The sequence below is a fragment of the Capricornis sumatraensis genome, chromosome 9, assembly GCF_032405125.1.
Source record: "Capricornis sumatraensis isolate serow.1 chromosome 9, serow.2, whole genome shotgun sequence".
In the NCBI taxonomy this organism is placed as follows: domain Eukaryota; kingdom Metazoa; phylum Chordata; class Mammalia; order Artiodactyla; family Bovidae; genus Capricornis; species Capricornis sumatraensis.
In genome coordinates, this window is record NC_091077.1 from 42,477,066 (window position 1) to 42,500,427 (window position 23,362).

The window sequence follows — 23,362 nt, forward strand, 5'->3', positions numbered from 1 at the left end:
AAAAATGGGCCAAAGAACTAAATAGACATTTCTCCAAAGAAGACGTACAGATGGCTAACAAACACATGAAAAGATGCTCAACATCACTCATTATCAGAGAAATGCAAATCAAAACCACAATGAGGTACCACTTCACACCAGTCAGAATGGCTGCGATCCAAAAATCTGCAAGCAATAAATGCTGGAGAGGGTGTGGAGAAAAGGGAACCCTCCTACACTGTTGGTGGGAATGCAAACTAGTACAGCCACTATGGAGAACAGTGTGGAGATTTCATAAAAAATTGCAAATAGAACTACCTTATGACCCAGCAATCCCACTGCTGGGCATACACACCGAGGAAACCAGAATTGAAAGAGACACATGTACCCCAATGTTCATCGCAGCACTGTTTATAATAGCCAGGACATGGAAACAACCTAGATGTCCATCAGCAGATGAATGGATAAGAAAGCTGTGGTACATATACACAATGGAGTATTACTCAGCCATTAAAAAGAATTCATTTGAATCAGTTCTGATGAGATGGATGAAACTGGAGCCGATTATACAGAGTGAAGTAAGCCAGAAAGAAAAACACCAATACAGTATACTAACACATATATATGGAATTTAGAAAGATGGCAATGATGACCCTGTATGCAAGACAGGAAAAAAGACACAGCTGTGTATAAAGGACTTTTGGACTCAGAGGGAGAGGGAGAGGGTGGGATGATTTTGGAGAATGGCATTCTATCATGTATACTATCATGTAAGAATTGAATCACCAGTCCATGTCTGACACAGGATACAGCTTACTTGGGGTTGGTGCATGGGGATGACCCACTGAGATGTTATGGGGAGGGAGGGGAGGGGGATTCATGTTTGGGAACACATGTAAGAATTAAAGATTTTAAAATTAAAAAAAAAAAGATACATATAAAAAAAAAAAAAGAAACATGTCCATTTGTTCTAGGTTGTGCAATTTGTTGGCAAATGTTCATAGCATTCTCTTATAGATTTCTTTTTTGTATTTTGGGAGATATTGGTTATTATTTTTTCTCTTTCATTGTGTTTTGTTAATTTGAGATCTCCATCTTTTCTTTCTTTCTTCTTATATATATGTATACATGTACATATATATATCCAGTTCCAGTTCAGTTGCTCAGTCATGTCCAACTCTTTGCAACCCCATGAACTGTAGCACGCCAGACCTCCCTGTCCATCACCAACTGCCGGAGTCTACCCAAACCCATGTCCCTTGAGTCAGTGAGGCCATCCAACCATCTCATCCTCTGTCATCCCCTTCTCCTGCTGCCCTCAATCTTTCCCAGCATCAGGGTCTTTTCAAATGAGTCAGCTCTTTAAATCAGGTGGCCAAAGTATTGGAGTTTCAGCTTCAGCATCAGTCCTTCCAATGAACACCCGGGACTGATCTCCTTTAGGATGGACTGGTTGAATCTCCTGCAGTCCAAGGGACTCTCAAGAGTCTTCTCCATCACCACAGTTCAAAAACATCAATTCTTCGGCACTCAGCTTTCTGTATAGTCCAACTCTCACATCCATACATAACTACTGGAAAAACCATAGCCTTGACTAGATGGATCTTTGTTGACAAAGTAATTATATATATGTGTGTGTGTATATATATATATATATACACACACACATATCCCCTACTTCCACTCCTCCAATCTCACATTCTAGGTGATCACAGAATGCCAGACTGGGCTCCTGTGTTATACAGCAACTTCCCACTAGCTCTCTATTTCACACATATCATGTGTATTTTTTAAGAACTAATTGAATCATAACCTTGAGGTCCTTTGCAGACACAGCTTCAACAGAAGCATTATGATTTCACATTTTGAAAAGTCATTATTTTCACTCAGTCTTATAAGGCCTCATGGAAAATAAAGAAGATTCTTTTGAAGATGGATAGTAGAGGCCTTGATAATCTGAGTTAAGAAAAGCATTTTCATAATTGAATATGGTCTGTGTTCACCTTTTCCTTCTCATATATGGAATTTTCCCATTTGCCAATGAGTCCTCCCAATTTAAGCATCTCTTAAGTCAGCTCAACTAGAACAGAATGACTGACCATAGCACCAGTATTTGGTGCACCAGAATCTGAAAAATATGATTTTTGCCAGTTTCCCAGAAGTCACCCTAGTCTGTGTAAAGTTTAAACCTGTGTAAAGGTGTGCAGCATCAACCTAGTACTAGTTGATGCTGCACAAGGAGAGACACAAGGTCATGATGGGGGAGATTGTTAAGAAACAGCTTCCAAGAAGTGGTTTGTTTTAAATAGTGGAATAGCTTCCATTTAGCAAACACTTGGTTAGATTTATAAACTCTACAAGCAGAAACAATATTGTGGAACAATTTAAAAATATAATCTCTAAAACATCAGTACCAGGGTTTGAAGCACGTGCCAAATGACTACATCTACCTAATATCCTTGGTCTAGAGGAATCGTCCTTTGATGTCTCTCTTCTTTCCTTTTTAAAACTGGACTAAAACATATCCACAACACAGGAATGATGTGCAGATTAAAAGAATTACTGAGTATATATTTTAGAACATTGCACAGACAACAGTGTTAAATGCATATATTAGGCATAATTAGAAGTTTCCCTTGCACAAGAGACAGTATCACTGCCTTCAGATCCTTTGTAAATTACAGAGCTGTGCACATTCACATAGTCTGCCAGAGTGATCTTGCTATATCTACTTCTGCTTCATTGACTATACTAAAGCCTTTGACTGCGTGGCTCACAACAAACAGTGGAAAATTCTTCTACAGATGGGAATACCAGACCAACTGACCGGCCTCCTGAGAAATGTCTATGGAGGCCAATAAGCAACAGTTAGAATTGGACATGGAACAATGGGCTCATTCCAAATTGGGAAAAGAGTGTGTCAAGGCTGTATCATGTCACCTTGCCTATTTAACTTATTTTACTGTCCTCCATATGAATTCCCCTGAGGGCAGAAACAAACCTCTGGCCACCTGCTCTTCCCACCTCAGTGTGGTGAGCCTTACATGATACAGAGTACATCATGTGAAATCCTGGACTGGATGAAGCACAAGCTGGAATCAAGACTGCAGGGAGAAATATCAATAACTTCATATATGCACATGACACCACCCTTATGGCAGAAACCAAAGATGAACTGAAGAACCTCTTGATGAAAGTGAAAAAGGATAGTGAAAAAACTGGCTTAAAACTCAACATTGAAAAAACAAAGATCATGGCATCTGGTCCCATCACTTCATGGCAAATAGATGGGGAGACAATGGAAACCGTGACGGGCTTTATTTGGGGGGCTCCAAAATCATTGCAGATGGTGACTGCAGTGGTGAAATTAAAAGATTTTGCTCCTTGGAAGAAAGGCTATGAAAAACCTAGACAGCATATTAAAAAGCAGAGACATTACTAACAAAGGTCCACACAATCAAAGCTATGGTTTTTCCAGTAGTCATGTATGGATGTTAGAGTTGGACCATAAAGAAAGCTGAGTGCCCAGGAATTGATGTTTTTGAACTGTGGTGTTGGAGAAGACTCTTGAGAGTCTCTTGGAGTGCAAAATCAAACCAGTCAATCTTAAATGAAATCAGTCCTGAATATTCATTGGAAGGACTGATGCTGAAGCTGAAGCTCCAGTACTTTGGTCACCTGATGCGAAGAGCTGACTTAGAAAAGACCCTGATTCTGTGAAAGATTGAAGGCAGGAGGAGAAGGGGATGACAGAGGATGAGATGGTTGGATGGCTTCACTGACTCGATGGACATGAGTTTGAGCAAGCTTCAAGAGTTGGTGATTGACAGGGAAGCCTGGCATGCTGCAGTCCATGGAGTCGCAAAGAATTGGATATGACTGAGGGACTGAACTGAATGATAAAATTGAGAAAAGTGCAAACCTGAATATACCAATATGGTGCAAATTAGAGTGTATTGATGGTAAGTGTAGGACATGTGATTGAAAAGCTACTTTGTGCGTGCATGGTTAGTTTCTCAGTCATGTCTAACTTTTTGCAACCCCATGAACTGTAGCCTGCCAGGCTCCTCTGTCCATGGTGTTTTTCAAGCAAGGATACTTTGAGTGGGTAGTCATTGCTTTCTCCAGGGGATCTTCCCAACCCAGGGGCTAAACCTGAGTCTCCTGCATTGCAGACAGTTTCTTTTCCATCTGAGCCACCAAAGCAGCTAGAAAAGGTACATTAGGACCATGTTATTTATCAGGTTATCTTGAATCTTGTAAAGCTTGTTGAATATATATGCCTACATCAGTTTCCTTATGAATTTGATTTGTGAGCTCTGGGAAAATTGGATATTTAAGTTATGATCAGTCAAATAGCGTAACACTGTTAAATAGGAATTCCCCTGTTGCCTTTGTAGTATGGTTCACATTACTTGAAATCTGAAAGAAAAAGTGTCATTTCTTTAATATTGTTGAAAACTGAAATTCAAAGTTAATTTTTTCCTAATAGCACCAGTATTAAATGGGGAACAATAGAGAATACGAGTTCTTTTTTTTTTTTTTTTAAGTGGCATCATCTTTTCATGATAAACATCAGCTTTCTCCATAGAATGTTCCTCAGAGCCTCCAATACCTCTTTGTTCCTCAGGCTATAGATAAGGGGGTTGAGCATGGGGGTGATGATAACATCAAACACAAAGAGACACTGGTCCACATCTGCGGGGAGAGAGGGACCTGGGGTCACGTAGATGATCATAGCTGGACCAAAGTAGAGGCTCACTACACTGAGGTGGGAAGAGCAGGTGGCCAGAGCTTTGTTTCTTCCCTCAGGGGCGTTCATATGGAGGACAGTGAGAAAGATGAGGATGTAGGAGGTCAAGATGAGTCCAAAAGGTATGAGGAGGAAAACAATGCCAGATGCCAACACCACCTTCTCATAGGTTGAGGTATCCTCACAAGAGAGCTTCAGAAGGGCCATAACCTCACAGAAGAAATGGTGAACCTCCCTGGAGTCACAAGTAGAGAAATTCATGGCATAAACTGTGTGCATAAGGGAGATAAGCATACCCCCAACCCATGAGCCAATGGCCATTTGCAAGCAGACTCTGGGGGTCATGATGACTAGGTATCTGAGGGGGTAACAGATGGCCAGATAGCAGTCAAAGGCCATGAGTGTCAGGAGAACACACTCAGCCACTCCTAGCATCAAGTAAAGAAAGAGTTGGGCTCCACAGCCAATGTGAGAGATGAAACTCTGTCCAGAGAAGAAATCATTGACCATCTTCGGGACAGTGGTGGAGATTAGGGTGAGGTCCATGAGAGAGAGCTGGCTGAGTAGGAAATACATAGGAGTGTGAAGGTGGGCATCACCCCAGATCAGTAGGGCCAAGACTGAGTTTCCAGTGATGGCAACCCCAAGAATGAACAGAATTATGGTGATGAGAAGGCCAGGATGCCTGGAGTCTGAGAAGAGGCCCAGGAGAATGAAATCAGTAATGGAGGATTCATTTCCTTGCTTCATGTCTCAGTTGACTGGTTTGATCTGGAGGATCAAGGGAGAAAAGCACAGAAAGTAAGACTGCTCTTCCTTTGTAAATATACCACTGACTTTTATCTTTTCCTGAAAATCAAATATTTATGAAGTGAATTCAAATATGTAGTAGTATATTTAAATGTGGGCAAGATTAATGATTTGGCATCCACTGATATTTAAAAACATTATTTAGCAATCCATCTGACAGGATAGTCAATGCAAATGAAGAAAATATATTTTGGTCATATTGTTTAGCATTGTTTAGCACATTGTGGCTATAATTTTGTTAAGGATTAGAAGTGTGATCTTCATTCAGTATGAAAATTCCATACATCTTGGTGGTGTGATATACGCCCAGACTTCTTCTGAAGTGGATTTTAATGCACAGCCACCACTGGGATCTGGAATGTCAGCATATTTATTGCTTATAGATTCTCCAACTAAGTCTAGATTTATCCTTAGGGAACTCAGAGATCACAAGCAGGTGGCCTGGTTATGGGTGAGAAATTTTACTGCCTAGTTCTATAGAAAGATGTCAAGAAAAGAAGGTGGGATAAGAAAGGATAAGGGAGAAATCTGGGAAGTGGAAAGACATGACGGCAACACAGAATGGCAAGTAACAACCGGTGATGGAAGAAGTATCCTTTTTCAATCCATCTTCTCCCGAACATTATTCGCACGATATGTCTGCCTGATCATTCTACTGAAAGCGTATCACTGGCTTGCTTTATTCCTTAGCCCTTATTGTATATTCCTTTGCCATTTGAAATCTTACTGTTATTTGCATGTTTATTTAACTATTGTTTGTTCCCCCCATAAAAATGCAGCTTCTCTGAGGGCCAGGTATTGACTAAGTATTGTTTCTTCAGTGCCAATAAAGAACCTGGCAGGTACCAGGCACTCAATCAGAATTTATGGGACACAGAAAAGGATGAAAAGCTTCTATACATAGAGAGAGGGTTGAAAAAACAGGGATAAAGACCAGAATTCCCAGCAGAGTATCATTATATAAATGGCTTAATCACATGCTGACATTGCTATTCTACTCCCAAGAAACTTTATCTGCTGGCCTTTTCCATGATTTTCCAAATCCAAGTTGGCCTCATTCTTCAGCTCCTCCAGCTTCTATGCACAACTAAGGTCCTAGAGTTGCTCAGCAAGGAGTGGAGTGGAGCTGACTTTCGACTAAGGGGAGGTGGCCTGTGCAAAATCAAAATGAACAACGTGAATTTTCCAGCTCTGGATATGGCTATCTCACACATATCTCTGAGTTTAAAGAATTGAAAAAGTGATTTTCCAACATGATAGCCTTGTGTTAAAGTAAGCAAATGAACTGGGTTCATCTCACAAATGAGTGACTAGGGAGAGGGTTCTATGCAGCCCTGCCCTGGCCTTTATGACTGTATGTTGAATTTACAAATTCAAGCATGAATTTGAGTATACATTGGTGAATGTGTAAATCTGAAGCCAGTATTTTAAATATTTATGACTATGTTGAATAATATTCTTTTTTTGAAACTAGGTTTGGTTAGAACTTCTTTCCAAAGCTTAGAAAACAACAAAGATGTTAAGATGTGTTTGATTCTTTGGGACTCTGTGGATTGTAGCCCACCAGGCTCCTCTGTCCCTGGAATTTCCCAGGCAAGAATACTGGAGTGGGTTGCCATTTCCTTCTCTGGAGGATCTTTCTGACCCAGGGTTCAAATCCACAGCTCCTGAATCGGCAGGCGGATTCTTTACCACTGAGCCACCAAGGAAGCCTGAATAATAAGATGCTCTTTTTGAAATTTGGCTTAGTTAGAACTTCTTTCCAAAGCCTAGAAAACAACAAAGATAACTTAAAAGAAAAACTTTTTATTTTATATTGGAATATAGACAATTAACAATGTTTATTTTCAGGTGGGCAAAAAAGGGACTCTAAACCACATTTCTGAGAACAAAGGATTGCACCAATGTTTATAACACAAAGAGTTTAACTATTTTTCTTAAACTCACCAGTTACTAACTAACTAGTAGTTGATCAGTTTAATAGCATTATAAACTGTGTATATGTAAATACAGATGACCCATGAACTTATCACATATAATCTGCCTCTGCTGCTGCTGCTGCTGCTGCTGCTAAGTCGCTTCAGTCGTGTCCGATCCTAGTGACCCCATAGACGGCAGCCCACCAGGCTCCCCCCTCCCTGGGATTCTCCAAGCAAGAATACTGGAGTGGGTTGCCATTTCCTTCTCCAATGCATGAAAGTGAAAAGTGAAAGAGAAGTCGCTCAGTCGTGTCAGACTTGTAGCTACCCCATGGACTCCAGCCTACCAGGCTCTTCCCTCCATGGGATTTTCCAGGCACGAATACTGGAGTGGGGTGCCATTGCCTTCTCCGATGATCTGCCTCAGGGTCTGGCAACTCACTGAATTCTCATGCAGCTGCTCAACTCTCCAGGAGGGCTTTATCATACAGCGGGGAGTTTATTCTGAAGCACTTTGAAGATGTTAACCCACACAGAGTGTCACAAATTATTTCTAATTCTTGTGTCTCCCCACAAGAGCGTAAGACAACTACTTGTTTCTCCACTGTGGGCTACCTTGTTACCATACGTGTCGTCATCCTTGTCACCTCCTGGAGATTCTAAATTCTTCTATACCTTCTTTTGTATTGTGCAGCTCATCAAGTCAAACATTAGGCTCTTTATGAGTGGAATGAAGTCTTATAGCTGACGATCTTGCTGAAGCTGGTACTGCAAGCTCATAGCTGATCCAGAATATCTCTGGTAGGCCATGAAGCAGAGATTAAATACAGCACTGTGGACAAGAGAGATACCGTGAACACTCTGGGGAATGTGTCAGCTCAGTCCAGCCCTGGTAGGTAATGAGCTCAGCTACCAGGGGGCAAATTCATTCAGGGAAAAAAGTCACTCTCAGCCATCTGCTCAGCAGGATGATGGTTAAAAAGCAAAATGAGATTTAAACTCTGATTCACCACTTTTTAATACCTGCATGACCTGGGAAATTTCCACTGACTTCCTCACTTCTGTTTCCTCATCTACAAATTGGTGATAACAATAGACTTTCTCATCGAATTGCCCTCATGGCTAAATGTAATAATGAGTGTGAACAGTATATCCTAATTGGCCATAATAGCCTTAAGATGAATTTTTCGGAGTCAATCACATTACAAAATATCTAATATTGATTTAACCTGGATTCAGAAAATTAAGATTATGTCATCCAGTCCCATCACTTCATTGCAAATAGATGGGGAAACAGTGGAAACTGTGTCAGACTTTATTTTTGTGGGCTCCCAAATCACTGCAGATGGTGACTGCAGCCATGAAACTAAAAGATGCTTACTCCTTGGAAGGAAAGTTATGACCAGCCTAGACAGCATATTAAAAAATAGAGACATTACTTTGTCAACAAAGGTCTGTCTAGTCAAGGCTATGGTTTTTCCAGTAGTCATGTATGGATGTGAGAGTTGGACTATAAAGAAAGCTGAGCACCAATGAATTGATACTTTTGAACTGTGGTGTTGAAGAAGACTCTTGAGATTTCCTTGGACTGCAAGGAGATCCAACCAGTCCATCCTAAAGGAGATCAGTCCTGGGTGTTCATTGGAAGGACTGATGTTGATCACTTCGGCCACCTGATGTGAAGAGATAACTCATTTGAATCCACAGAAGAACTATAAAAAGAAGATCTTCACAACCCAGATAATCACGATAGTATGATCACTCACCTAGAGGCAGACATCCTGAAATGTGAAGTCAAGTGGGCCTTAGAAGCATCACGATGAACAAAGCTAGTGGAGGTGATGGAATTCCAGCTATTTCAAATCTTAAATGGTGATGCTGTGAAAGTGCTGCACTCAATATGCCAGTAAGTTTGGCAAACTCAGCAGTGGCCATAGGACTGGAAGAGGTCCATTTTCAATCCAATCCCAAAGAAAGGCAATGCCAAAGAATGCTCAAACTACCACACAATTGCACTCATCTCACATGATAGTATAGTAATACTCAAAATTCTTCAAGCCAGACTTCAACAGTACATTAACTATGAACTTCCAGTATTCAAGCTGGATTTAGAAAAGGCAAAGGAATCAGAGATCACATTGCCAACATATGTTGGATGACTGAAAAAGCAAGAGAGTTCCATAAAAACATTTATTTCTGCTTTATTGACTATGCCAAAACCTTTATGTGGATCACAGCAAACTGTGGAAAATTCTTAAAGAGATGGAATACCAGACCACCTGACCTGCCTCTTGAAAATCTGTATGCAGGCCAGGAAGCAACTGGACATGGAACAACAAACTGGTTCCAAATCGGGAATGGAGTATTTCAAGGCTGTATATTGTCACCCTGCTTATTTAGCTTATATGCAGAGTGCATCATGAAAAACGCTGGGCTGGATGAAGCACAAGCTGAAATCAAGATTGCTGGGAGAAATATCAATAACCTCAGATATGCAGATGACATCACCCTTATGGCACAAAGTGAAGAAGAACTAAAGAACCTCTTGATGAATTTGAAAAAGGAAAGTGAAAAAGTTGGCTTAAAACTCAACATTCAGAAAACTAAGATCATGGCATCTGGTCCCATCACTTTTTGGCAAATATATGGGAAACAGTGGAAACAGTGACAGACTTTATTTTGGAGGGCTCCAAAAGCACCACGGATGGTGACTGCAACCATGCAATTAAAGCATGCTTACTCCTTGGAAGGAAAGTTATGACCAACCTAGACAGCATATTCAAAAGCAGAGACATTACTTTGCCAAGAAAGGTCCGTCTAGTCCAAGCTAAGGTTTTTCCAGTAGTCATGTATGGATGTGAGAGTTGGTCCATAAAGAAAGCTGAGCACCAAAGAATTGATGCTTTTGAACTGTGGAGTTGGAGAAGACTCTTGAGATCCCTGGGACTGCAAGGAGATCCAACCAGTCCATCCTAAAGGAGATCAGTCCTGAATATCCATTGAAAGGACTGATGTTGAAGCTGAAACTCCAATACTTTGGCCACCTGATTTGAAAAACTGACTCACTAGAAAAGACCTGGATGCTGGGAGATTGAAGGCGGGAGGAGAAGGGGACAACAGAGGATGAGATGGTTGGATGGCATCACCGACTCAATGGGCATGAGTTTGAGTAAACTTTGGGAGTTGGTGATGGACAGGGAGGCCTGGCATGCTGCAGTCCATGGGGTCGCAAAGAGTCAGACACGACTGAGCAACTGAACTGAACTGATGGCTGAATTGTGTTGTTGTGCGGTAGAAACCAACCCAACATGGCAAAACAATTTTCCTCCAGTCATCAAATAAGTTTTAAAAAATGAATGAAAGAAGAGGGACCTATCACTCCAGCAACACAAATGAAGCAAGCTGAGGGGATTAGGAGAAAGGCTATTTTTACACAGAGAATGGGTTGTTATTCAGGCCTCGTATATATTTACTTTGAAGTGGTGTAGTTTTGTGCTCCTCTGCTCTCAGAGAACTCACTGATTTAGTTACTTAAAACTAACTTTATCAGGAGAGAGGGTATAAAGTCAACATTTGTAGAGAGAAAATGAAGACAGGGAGAGTTTCATTGGGTTTTATCAGATCCTACTGCCTCCAAGGAGATTTTAACTCTGAACTGTCTACTCAATGGGACATAGGAGCCTGTTTTGAAATAGGGTACATCCTGAGCATCTTCCTTATTGAGCCCACAACTTCCCTGTTCCTTAGGCTATGATGAGGGGGTTCAGCATGGGGAGTGAGGATGGTGTCAAACAAAGAGAGCCTGGTTCAGAACAGAGGTGTGAGAAGATCCAGGCCTCATGTATATTTGCATGGCTGGGGCATAGTAAAACATGAGCACAGTAAGATGGGAGGAGCAGTAGCCAGGGCCTCGTTCCTGCCTTTGGGGGAGTTCATTTGCAGGACCTGGAGGAAGATGAGAGTATAGGAAGTCAGAATGAGGCTTGTGGCGAGAAGAACCCCAACAATGCTGGTCGCTACTAGTCCTTTCTTATAGGCAGATATGTCCTCACAAGACAGCTTCATGAGGGCTTTGACTTCACAAAAAAAGTGGTAGAGCTCTCAGGAGCCACAGAGGGGAAAGTGCATGGCATAAGCCATGTGGACCAAGGATGCCAGAGCCCCTCCCACCCAGGACCCCACAGCCATCAGCTGGAAGACCCAGTGGCTGATAATGATTGAGTATTTGAGAGGATGACAGATAGTCACATAGCGGTCATAAGCAATGAGTGTCAGGAAGACACTGCTATCCCCAGAGTCGAGGTAAAGAAGATCTGGGCCCCATAGCCAATCAGGGAAATGATTCTCTTCCCTAAGAAAAAGTTGACCAACATTTTGGGGACTATGCAAGAGATGAAAATCAGGTCAATGAGAGAGAATTGGCTAAGCAGAAAATACATGCAGGTATGAAAGTGGGGATCTGTCCAGATGAGAAGAATCAAGTGGATATTTCCTATGATGGCAACGATGTAGATGAGGAGGACAACAGAGACAAGGAGATCAGTATGTCTCATTCCTGGGAAAAGGCCCAAGAGAATGAAATCTGTGCTCAGTGTCTTGTTTCCTGTCTCCATGTTGTCTCCTTACCAGCTTCACCTAAAAGAAAACGGAGACTTTTAAACACATGTGTAAATGAGAAAGGAATTAAACCAGAAACATAAATTTAGTAAGTGATGGCATAACATAGAACATTTTGGAAGGACTGAAAATGGAATTTTATCTGCTTCATAAAGATGCTAAAACCATAGGAGAAAAATTAATAACTAGAGCATAAAAGTGACACTAGGTTTTTTTCCCCACCAGTGTCCTAACCCTTCCTGTAGGCAAGTGTTTTCACTTTTAATTATCTTCTTCTGATAATATGAACAATTCTAATATTTCTGCATCTTTTCGTATTCCTAGTTTCAGTCAATGCAATCTTGGTATCACCAAGGATACCTTAATGAAATAAATCTATAATTTAGGTATAACATGAACTAAACACATCTCCTGAAGTTAACAATTGTGTTTTGGGAAACTCTAATATCACATATTTGACTTGATGTTGAATTTCCTTCAGGATAGGGGCCAATGAATGCTGAAATATACTAGGTCTTCAGAAAAATTTGCCCTTAGTAGGATGGGTTTTCTAAGTCTTCCTGCACCAAATGTATTCAGAGATTAAACAAGCAGCAAAGATTAAATTTGATATCTCTCGGAAGGATAAGAAAGGACACAACTTTTAAAGTTGATGCCCATTCTTACTGTATTTTAGAGTCAACTTGGATGGAATGTTATTTCATTTATATAGAGAGAAACAAGGAAATTGCTTCAAGGGTTTACAGCTTCCCCCAGTTACCCTTTGCACTGATGGCCAACCTGATCCATCAGAAAAAGAAATACCCAAACATCTGAGTGAAATGCAGATCAAGTAGTTTATTGAATCTCTGTGAACACAATGGCCTCTGCCTTGAGTCCCTCAGCCAGAGGGAGGAGGTGCCGCCCTGTCTCTTTCTTTCTACTTGGTTTCTTGGACCACTTTGAGCTTTTACTTGTGGCTCTTAGACTTCACTATGTACCAGGACCACATGGACTGCTTACTATTAATAAAATGTACTCCCAGAGAACTGGATGCTTAGGTCTAGGATGAGATCCTGAAACCTTCATCTGTAAGTGGAGCCCATGTGATTCTGATGTTGGAAATATAGGCTGTGCTTGAGAAGCCTGGTCCTGGAGAAGGTCTGTGTATGCGTGTTAAGTCACTTCAGTCATGTCTGACTTTGTGACCTTATGGACTGTAGCTTTCCAGGCTCATCTATCTATGGGATTCTCCAGGCAAGAATACTGGAGTGAGTTGCCATGCCCTCCTCTAGGGCATCTTCCTGGCCTAGGGATTGAACCCAAGTCTCTTATATCTCCTACCTTGGCAGGCAGGTTCTTTACCATTAGTGCCACCTGGGAAGCCCCCTGGCTAAGCTATAGGGTCCATATTCAGTAGTGATATCTGTGCATTGTGTTACATTCTCCTCTTAACCCCAGAGACACATGCATAAATTGTATTTCATATTTTCTCTTAAACTACATAACTAACTGAATTGATTGGTACCTTTAGATTATTGCAGAGCTTTGATCCTGTAACCACAGGCAGTAGTGGAATGATTACTATAGTTCTGTGTCACATATCAGATTTATTAACTGAAGTCAATAGATCTGATAAAATGCTATTATATACCTTGATGTCCATACATTTCATGGATGCCCAGGTGATTAAAATAGTCTGCATTCTCTCTTTCAAATGAAGAATTTATTACTCTCAATGGAGTTTGCCTCTCAGAGTCACCAAAGTGAACTGATACCAGCTTGATGCCTTTGTATGAACGATCAATGCCAAAATAATTTATTGCTTCAGTGTGTTACCTTAACAAACTATGGAGAGCACAGTCATATTGGTGACTTGATATAAGTTGTTGTTCCAAATTTTCCAATAAGTAGTTTCAAAGGCCCACAGTATGAATTTTACCACTTCTATAAATCTTCCTAAACCAACCACACTTTGTGTGTATGTATTAAAGATTATGGAAGTAGCCAAAGATGTACTGAGGTGAGAGAGGGTTAGCTCTTTTCCCCATGACCCCACTAAAACTGGGGGGAAATAAATAAGAAAGTAACTTCGCAAGTTTCTAAATTCTGCCAAACCTACAGGTATTTATTGACCAAACATGTATAAGAAACAGGCTCACAAGAAACTTTATGGGACCTATTCTGTGAGTTCAAGGAAGCCTAGTCTTCCTAGATGTTCTCAATATCTTCTGTATGAACAATTCATTTCATTCATTCAACAGTGAGAGGTATGTTTCTAGCATCCAGAAAGCCAGCATTGTGCAAACAGAATCCAAAGTTTAAGGCTTGGTATGGCCTGGCTGGTGAGTTTAGCCTAGATCCCTCATAATTAAAAGAAAGCATTTGAATCAGTTCTGATGAGATGGATGAAACTGGAGCCGATTATACAGAGTGAAGTAAGCCAGAAAGAAAAACACCAATACAGTATACTAACACATATATATGGAATTTAGAAAGATGGCAATGACGACCCTGTATGCAAGACAGGAAAAAAGACACAGCTGTGTATAACAGACTTTTGGACTCAGAGGGAGAGGGAGAGGGTGGGATGATTTGGGAGAATGGCATTCTATCATGTATACTATCATGTAAGAATTGAATCGCCAGTCTATGTCTGACGCAGGATACAGCATGCTTGGGGCTGGTGCATGGGGATGACCCACTGAGATGTTATGGTGAGGGAGGTGGGAAGGGGGTTCATGTTTGGGAACACATGTAAGAATTAAAGATTTTAAAATTAAAAAAAAATAAAAATTTTTTAAAAAATAAATAAAAGAAAGCATACACATAACCAAGCTTTACTCATGAGTAGAGAATGTATCTAAGAAAACTTTTAATAGTTAATCCATATATTAGGGTTACATTTAATCTTACTTGCAGCAACCCATTTCTACTATTCACCATGTTAACTAGCAAGACACTATTTCCACCAATACAATTCTATCTTGTCAATCTTTAATTATTGAATATCTATTTCTTCTTAAGTAAAACATTTAAGAGCCTCTGGTCTAAAGCCTAAGAGCTCATCTAGTTCAATATTCTTTGATTCTAAGACAATTGAACACCAAACCTAACTGATACTGTGAAATACTTTCACACTGAAACTGGTAACCTTTTTGAGTTTTCTCTTCCTTCTACTTTTACCAATATTTTTATATTCTGAGGGCACATATCAGTGTTTTGTTCTTTTAAAAAAACTCATATGAGTTGACTGATAGTATAAATGAAGTCTAACATATCTTAATTCTGGTCCCTGGAGCACAGACTCTACAGGAGAATTTATCTCTTTCTCTATCTCTATCTCTATCTCTCTCTTTTTTAAAAAGTTTCTTTTTTGGGGGGTGGGGGGGTAGTGTGATCATAATATTTATGTACATGAAATATCTTGAGAAAGCACACAAAAAGATTAGCTTATTTGTTCATTTCTTCAGTGTCCATTCTAATCTAGATTGAATGGCTCGATGAAGGGAAAAAGTTCCAGTGTTATTTCTCATGATCCACATGTAGAAGGTGTGAATATCCCTGGAATCCTGGCTGTCTAGAGCAGATACAACACGTCCAGGAACCAGCAAAACCATTGTGCATGGTGGCTCTTCCCCAGAAGGCAGTAAAGAAGTGGGAATTCAGATATGCCAAGCTAAAGCTTTTTGTTTTTAATTTACTTCATTGGCCCAGTACAGTATGGTCCAGCTCATTCACTGGATGACAGTGTTTTCACTCGCTTTAGCTGTACAGTGAGGTTGGTGTGTCCAGAAGGAGATGCTTTAGCTCAAGGAACAATTGATACAGAACTACTTAGGAGAAATAAGCACTTGACAAGTTCATCACTGAACCGCTTTCTTCTGTACAGAATCTGGTTGTTTACGAATATTATCTGGTTGGATGAGCCACAAAAACCACTGGGATAGAGACAGCAGGTGTTTTCCCCCTCTATACCATAAACTAAGAAATTTATACTCCAAGAAGTTAAGTGAGCTGTTGGTCAGAAAAAAGATACTTGAACCTACGGAATCTTGTGCTCAAGTGTATCTTCCTCTCAAAATGCACTCTCCTGTGCAAGTAAGATGATAGTAATATAGTGATTTTCATTCTCTATTTTAACAAAATGCTTTCTATAATTAACACCAAAAATACTCCAGCGACGGAGGGATATTAGAGTTTGGATTATTCAGGCAAGTGAGGAGAATATCAAGGGAAAATTAAGTGAGAATTTTTCTCTTGTCTGAAACTGAAAGTCTGAGGAGTAAGTCTTTATTTCTTATTCATTTCTGAACAAGTGTTGTGGCATTAAATAAATATCTGTAGTAAGAGGCTGGTGAAAGCTAAGTGAAGTTCCAGGGTAGAAAACAGTTTTGGAAAGAGGTAAGGATGGCTATTCTCCCAAGGTATAACAGAAGAAGATGTCTTACAAGCAGTTAGTCAAATCTAGAAGATGAAAGGTATGCTAATTCTGCACCTTACAAGGAAAGTATTATATAGACCATATTCTTATTAAAAACAAAGTATAAAAGGAATCTAAAAAACAAAAACTCTCAGATCAATGCCAATGTTAATTCAGGAAATGCACAAGATAGATTCAAAAGAAATTGCTGAGAAGAGCAAAAAACCAGAACATGGACATGAGGAAACACAAACTAGAGGGGAATAGAATCAAACAATTGGAATGCACTTTGTGAGAATGATTGACATGCAACTGATTAAACATGAAATATTTTGTTTAGGTAACAGAAAAGTATGTATAAATACATTTTGTAAGTCATTGTTTTTGTAATTAAATTATTTAAAATCTCATCTTTGGAGATGTGTGTGTATTTTGTGTGTAAACATAGGTATGAATTTTTTTTTAGGTGATTCATTTACTTATGTATACTTTAGATGGCCTCTTAGTCTTATATTTCATTCAGTAGGTTATTTTCCTCCCACTGTCTAACAAACAGAGAACATCAAAATTCTTGCATACTCTGTTTAGGTGGAGAATATGGTTTTCACTTATCACTGTAAACCCAAACAATTTTATAGCATTTTGTACATAGCCGCTAGATGTAGAACACTATCTGGGCAAGAAAATTTCATTGTCATTAGATATAGGATGTTCTGTCTCCTTTAATTTCAGGAGACACACTTTTGCTTTCTGTGGAAGAAGAATGGAATGTTCCGATTCTTTGAGAGGCAGATCAAAGGCTCAACTCTTATAAAGCCCATTGCAAAATAGGATAGTAAAATTTAATTCTTTTGTGGACAATGCATACACGGAGAACATTTCTCTTCTACCTGGGTTTGTAGATGTAATATCATATACTTCAGTTCAGCTTAGTTCAGTCGCTCAGTCGTGTCTGACTCTCTGCGACCCCATGAACCGCAACACACCAGGCCTCCCTGTCCATCACCAACTCCTGGAGTTCACCCAAACCCATGTCCATTGAGTTGTGAGGCCATCCAACCATCTCATCCTCTGTCATCCCCTTCTCCTCCTGCCCTCAATCTTTCCCAGCATCAGGGTCTTTTCAAATGAATCAGCTCTTTGCATCAGGTGGCCAAAGTATTGGAGTTTCAGCTTCAGCATCAGTCCTTCCAATGAATATTCAGGACTGATTTCCTTTAGGATGGACTGGTTGGATCTCCTTGCAGTCCAAGGGACTCTCAAGAGTCTTCTCCAATAGTGAAAGTGAAGTCGCTCAGTCGTGTCCTACTCTTTGTGAGCCCATGGACTGTAGCCTATCAGGCTCCTTCTCCATGGGATTTTCCAGGCAAGAGTGCTGGAGTGGATTGCCATTTCCTTTTCCAGGGGATCTTCCCAACCCAGGAATCGAACCCGAGTCTCCCACATTGCAGGCAGATGTTTTACCATCTGAGCCACCAGGGAATACCACAGTTCAAAAGCATCAATTCTTCAGCTCAGCTTTCTTTATAGTCCAACTCTCACATCCACACATGACCACTGGAAAAACCATAGCCTTGACTAGATGGACCTTTGTTGACAAAGTAATGTCTCTGCTTTTTAATATGCTATATGCTGCTGCTAAGTCACTTCAGTCATGTCCGACTGACTCTGTGCGACCCCATAGACAGCCTCTCACCGGGTTCCTCTGTCCCTGGGATTCTCCAAGCAAGAACACTGGAGTGGGTTGCCAGTTCCTTTTCCAAATATGCTGTATAGGTTGGTCAGAACTTTCCTTCCAAGGAGTAAGCGTCTTTTAATTTCATGGCTGCAATCACCATCTGCAGTGATTTAGGAGCCCAGAAAAATAAAGTCAGCCACTCTTTCTGCTGTTCCCCCATCTATTTGCCATGAAGTGATGGGAACAGATGCCATGATCTTAGTTTTCTAAATGTTGAGCTTTAAGCCAACTTTTTCACTCTCCTCTTTCACTTTCATCAAGAGGCTCTTTAGCTCTTCCTCACTTTCTGCCATAAGGGTGGTGTTATCTGCATATCTGAAGTTATTGATATTTCTCCCAGCAATCTTGATTCCAGCTTGTGCTTCATCCAGCCCGGCATTTCACATGATGTACTCTATAAGTTAAATAAGCAGGATGATAATAGACAGCCTTGACATACTCTTTTTCCTATTTGGAACCAGCCTGTGATTCCATGTCCAGTTCTAACTGTTGCTTCCTGACCTGCATATCATACTTAGTGAAGTCAAAATTGGAAAGCAGAAAGTTCCAATCTTAATGTGAATGTTTAGAAAGTATCCTTACTAGTATTGTCATTTTGTGCCTCATCTCACCTGAAATCCTCAAGGTCCCTTCGTGGTGTTGTTGCTCTGTTCAGTACAGGCCTAGACCTGGTGGCATCTGGATGACTGACTTGGTCTTCATCAAGATTATTCTTTTCACTTCTCCTTGAGCCTCCTCACTGCACTGCAGTGGATCAAATAATAAGGTGCTCGACACAGGAAGATCTTGTGCAGCCAAATCTTCTCCAGGATTTGACAAATCTTCTCTATAACAGAACCAATCAGAGCCTTAATTACCCTAACTCACAACTGAGAGTCGGTGTACTGTCCCTCCCACTGCTGATATCACTAGGTAAAAATACCCCAGGTTACTCCTGTAGCGTCTTTTCTATACCAGTGTCTCCCCAGCTTGTTCAGTTGTAGATATCACCTGAGGATTGAGGAAACACAGGAATTCTAATGTTCCTGAATCAAAATGTCAGGAATATGTGTATTTATCAAGGTCTCTTTGTCATTACCACCAGACAAATGTGGCAAAAAACTGATTAATGGAAGATTTACTTGCTCACCAAAAAGTGATAGTGGAGGACAGAGCTCCTGGTGGTAGATCTTAACGCTGGCTGCAGGTAGAAATTGTCTGCATCATTCAAGAACAGGGTGGTATATCCTTACCATTAGAAATTTAATCTTTCTCCCACCCTTGTTCTAATGTGTAGGTAACATGAAGAAACACTGTTTCCTCTTTCCTCCCAATAGATAATTAAATCTGCTGCTCTTAGGAGACATGGAGGGTGAAAATGAAAGACCCTGAATGTGTTTGTCCTCCATGCTGGAGTATGTATGGATACAAGCAGAGACTTGATATAAAACCTTTACCCACAAATGTGCTCAATAATAGTTGTTAACTTGGTATTACTGTTGGTTTAGGGTTTGCAGGAAAAGTGCCATTCAACCTGGTTATTGGATAGTTCCAATCACCTTTGGGGATTAGAGCAGTAGGTTCCAAATCCCAGATCCCAGACAGAGATCCTAGTGGCATTGGCTCTGATTTTTGAAGTTTTATTTTCCTGGATTTTCTGGCTTGTGTGTTAGACATTAGGCTGAGTGAGTTAATAGCATGATACCATCTGAACACAGAGCCTTATTAGAGCTCTGTGTCCTCATTGATAAATTAAAAATTTAGACTACATGGTTTCAAGTTAGAAATTTTACCAAAAAATGAATCATAACCATCCCTATCCTCAGTTACTTTCTTCATGCATTTGGGACAAATTAGTGTGGTGAGCATATTTTCAAGAAACTGTTAACCATTTGAATGTATTCTTTGGGAAAAATGTCCATTCAGGTTCTTTGCCCCTTTAAAAAAAATGGATTATTAGAGTTTTCACTACTGAGTTGTATGAGTTCCTCAATATATTTTGGAATGCTTTATCAGATATGTGGTTTTTAAATTTTTTTTCTCACAATCTGTAAGTTTCCTATTTATTTTTATTGATTGTTTCTATTTCTGTGCAGAGATTTTTCATCTGATGTCCTACTTGCTGATTCTTGCTTTTGTTGCTTGTGCTTTTGGGGTCATACCCAAAAATAATCACTGCCAAAATCAATGTCAGGAAGATTTTCTCCTAGGTTTTCTCCTATGAATTTTATGTGAATGATGCAAGATAGGGGTCCAATTTCATGCCTTTGCATTTGCATATCCAATCATTTATTGAAGAAACTATCACTTCAACATCGAGTATTCTTGGATCCCTTTTCAAGTATTAATTGATTGTATACGCCTGGATATATTTCTGGATTCTCCATTCTGTTCCATTTGTCTATGTGTCAGTTTTTATGCCATTATCATACTGTTTTGATTACTATAGCTTTGTATGATAGTTTCAAATCAAGTAGTGTGATGTCTGCTTTCACTTTTGTTCTTTTTCAAGATTTCATTCAGGATCTTTTGTGGTTCCATACAAATTTTAGGGTTGTCTTTTCTGTTTATGTGAGAAATGCCCTTAGGATCTTGATAGGAATTGCATTGAATCTATAGTTGGCTTTGTGAGGTATGGATATTTTTTATAATATAAATTCTTCTAACCACTGGACACAGGGTATCTTTCCACTTGCTAGTGTTTTCTTCAGTTTTCTTTGTCAATGTCTTATAATTTTTATTGTACAGATCTTTCACCTCCTTGGATAAATTTACTTCTTTTTTTTTTTTTTACTTTTTTTTTTTTGTAATAATTTTTTTTCCTTTATTTTAATTTACAATACTGTATTGGTTTTGCCATACATTGACATGAATCAACCACGGGTGCACATGCGTTCCCAAACATGAACCCCCTAAGTCTGTCGTTGTTTTGATGCTGTTATGAATGAGACTGTTTTCTGTATTACTTTTTTAGACAGTTCATTTTTGATGCATAGAAAAACAACTAACTTTTCTATGTTGATTTTGTTATTCTACAACTTTACTGAATTGTTTATTAGTTATAACTGTTTTTGTTTTTTTTTTTAAGTCCTTAGGATTTCCTTTATAGAAGGCAATTCCATCTGCAAACAAATAATTTTACTTCATAGTTTGTCTATCTTTCATTTTTTTGGTTTGATCTCTCTTGCTAGGACTTCTAGTACTATCTTGAAAAGTAGAATTGATAATAGACACCTTTTTCTTATTCCTAATCCCAAAAGAAAACATTCAGTCTGAATGAATGAAGAATCCATTTATGATTGGATATGATGTTAGCTGTGAGCTTGTTATATATGGCCTTTATTATGTTGAGATATGTTACTTCTATTTCCACTTTTTGAGGTATCTGTAATGAATGGATTGGGAATTTTGTCAAATGTTTTTTTCACTATCTATTGAGATGATCATATAATTTTTACCTTTAATTCTATTAATGTGATATGTTATATTTATTGATTTGAGTATGTAGAACCATTCTTGCATCCTAGGCACAAATTTCACTTGATCATGGTATATATTCCTCTAATGTGCTGTTGAAGTGATTACCAGTATTTTTGTTGTTGTTCAGTCCCCAAGTCATGTCTGCCTCTTCACAACCCCATTGACTGTAGTACATCAGGTTTCCCTGTCCCTCACCATCCCCTGGAGTTTGCCCAAGTTCTTGTCCATTGCATTCTTGATGTCAAGCAACCATCTCATCCTCTGTCACCCTCTTCTCCTTCTGCCTTCAATCTTTCCTAGCATCAGGTGGCCAAAGACTGGAGCTTCAGCTTCAGCATCAGTCCTTTCAACCCTGAATATTCAGGGTTGATTTCCTTTAAGATGGACTGGTTTGAACTCCTTGCTGTCCAAGGGACTCTATTTAGTTAAGGATTTTTTTGTATCTATATTATCAAGGATTTTAGTCTGTAATCTTCTTGTCCTTCAGTGTTCTTATCTGATTTTGCTATTAGGGTAATTCTGGCCTCATAAAATAAGTTTGGGAATATTCCTTCCTCTTCAGTTTTGGAAAGAGTTTGAGAAGAACTGGCATTAATTATCCTTTACATGTTAGTAGATTCCATTTTTCAAGTCATCTGATTCTGAACTTCTCTTTGGTGGGAGGTATTTGACTATGAATTCAATCCTCTTACTAATTAAGTAATAATTGGTCTGTTCATATTTTCTGTTTCTTCATTAAATCTTGGTAGGTTTTACATTTCTCGGAATTTATTTCTTCTAGGTTATCTAATTTGTGATCATGTAATTGTTCATAGTAGTTCTTATGATTCTCAAAGTTTCTTTTTCCTTGAGGTTTAAAATTAGTTTGTTTTTTTTTTTAAAGAAATTAGCTGTTACTATTTGTTTATATTTGGCTGTGTTGGTTATGGTCTTCAATGCTGTGTGTGGGCTTTCTCCAGTTGTGGAAAGCAGGGGGCTACCCTTAGTTGTGGTGTAAAGGCTTCCAATTGCAGTGGCCTCTCCTATTGCAGATCATGGGCTCTAGAATACATGGGATTCAGTAGTTGAGGCATGCAGTCTCAGCAGTTGCAGCTCATGGGCTATGGAGCACAGACTCAGCAGTTGTAGCACACTGGCTTTGTTGTCCCACAGAATGTGGAATCTTCCCAGACCAGGGATTGAACCTGTGTCCCCTGCATTGGAAGGTGAACTCTTAACCACTGGACCACCAGGGATGTCTATAAAGTAATTTTTATTTGAGATTTTTTCCCTTAATATATGCATTTATCACTATAAACTTTTTAGAACTACTTTTGCTGCTAAGTTTTGATATACTGTATTTCCATTTTCACTTGTCTTTGACTTTTGATTTTCCTTTTTAGTTCTATTTAGCCAGCTGGTTGTTTAAAAGTATGTTGTTTAATTCCCACATATTTGTAGATTTTCTTCTTGTAATTGATTTCTAGTTTCATACCATTGTGGTTGGAAAGATGTGTGATATGATTTAAATCATTTTTAGTTTGTTAGAAATGCTTTGCAGCCTAATATAGCCTATCCTTGAAAATGTTCCATGTGAGCTTGAGAACAATGTATATTCTACTGCTTAAATCTGATATTAAGTAGTTTAATTCCAATGTTTCCTTATAGATTTTTCCATCTGCATGATCTGTCCATTGTTAAATGTG

General features: G+C 39.4%; 1 protein-coding gene and 1 pseudogene across 1 annotated transcript; both read right to left on the minus strand.

Annotated features, from left to right (window-relative positions):
- Window positions 1-4,534: 4,534 nt before the first annotated feature.
- On the minus strand, window positions 4,535-5,482 carry LOC138086488 (olfactory receptor 2T2-like). Its single transcript, XM_068981301.1, has one exon. It carries the CDS (start codon window positions 5,480-5,482, stop codon window positions 4,535-4,537), a length of 948 nt encoding a protein of 315 aa, XP_068837402.1.
- Window positions 5,483-11,124: 5,642 nt separating this feature from the next.
- Window positions 11,125-12,074, minus strand: LOC138086272 (olfactory receptor 2AJ1-like; annotated as a pseudogene).
- Window positions 12,075-23,362: the final 11,288 nt, after the last annotated feature.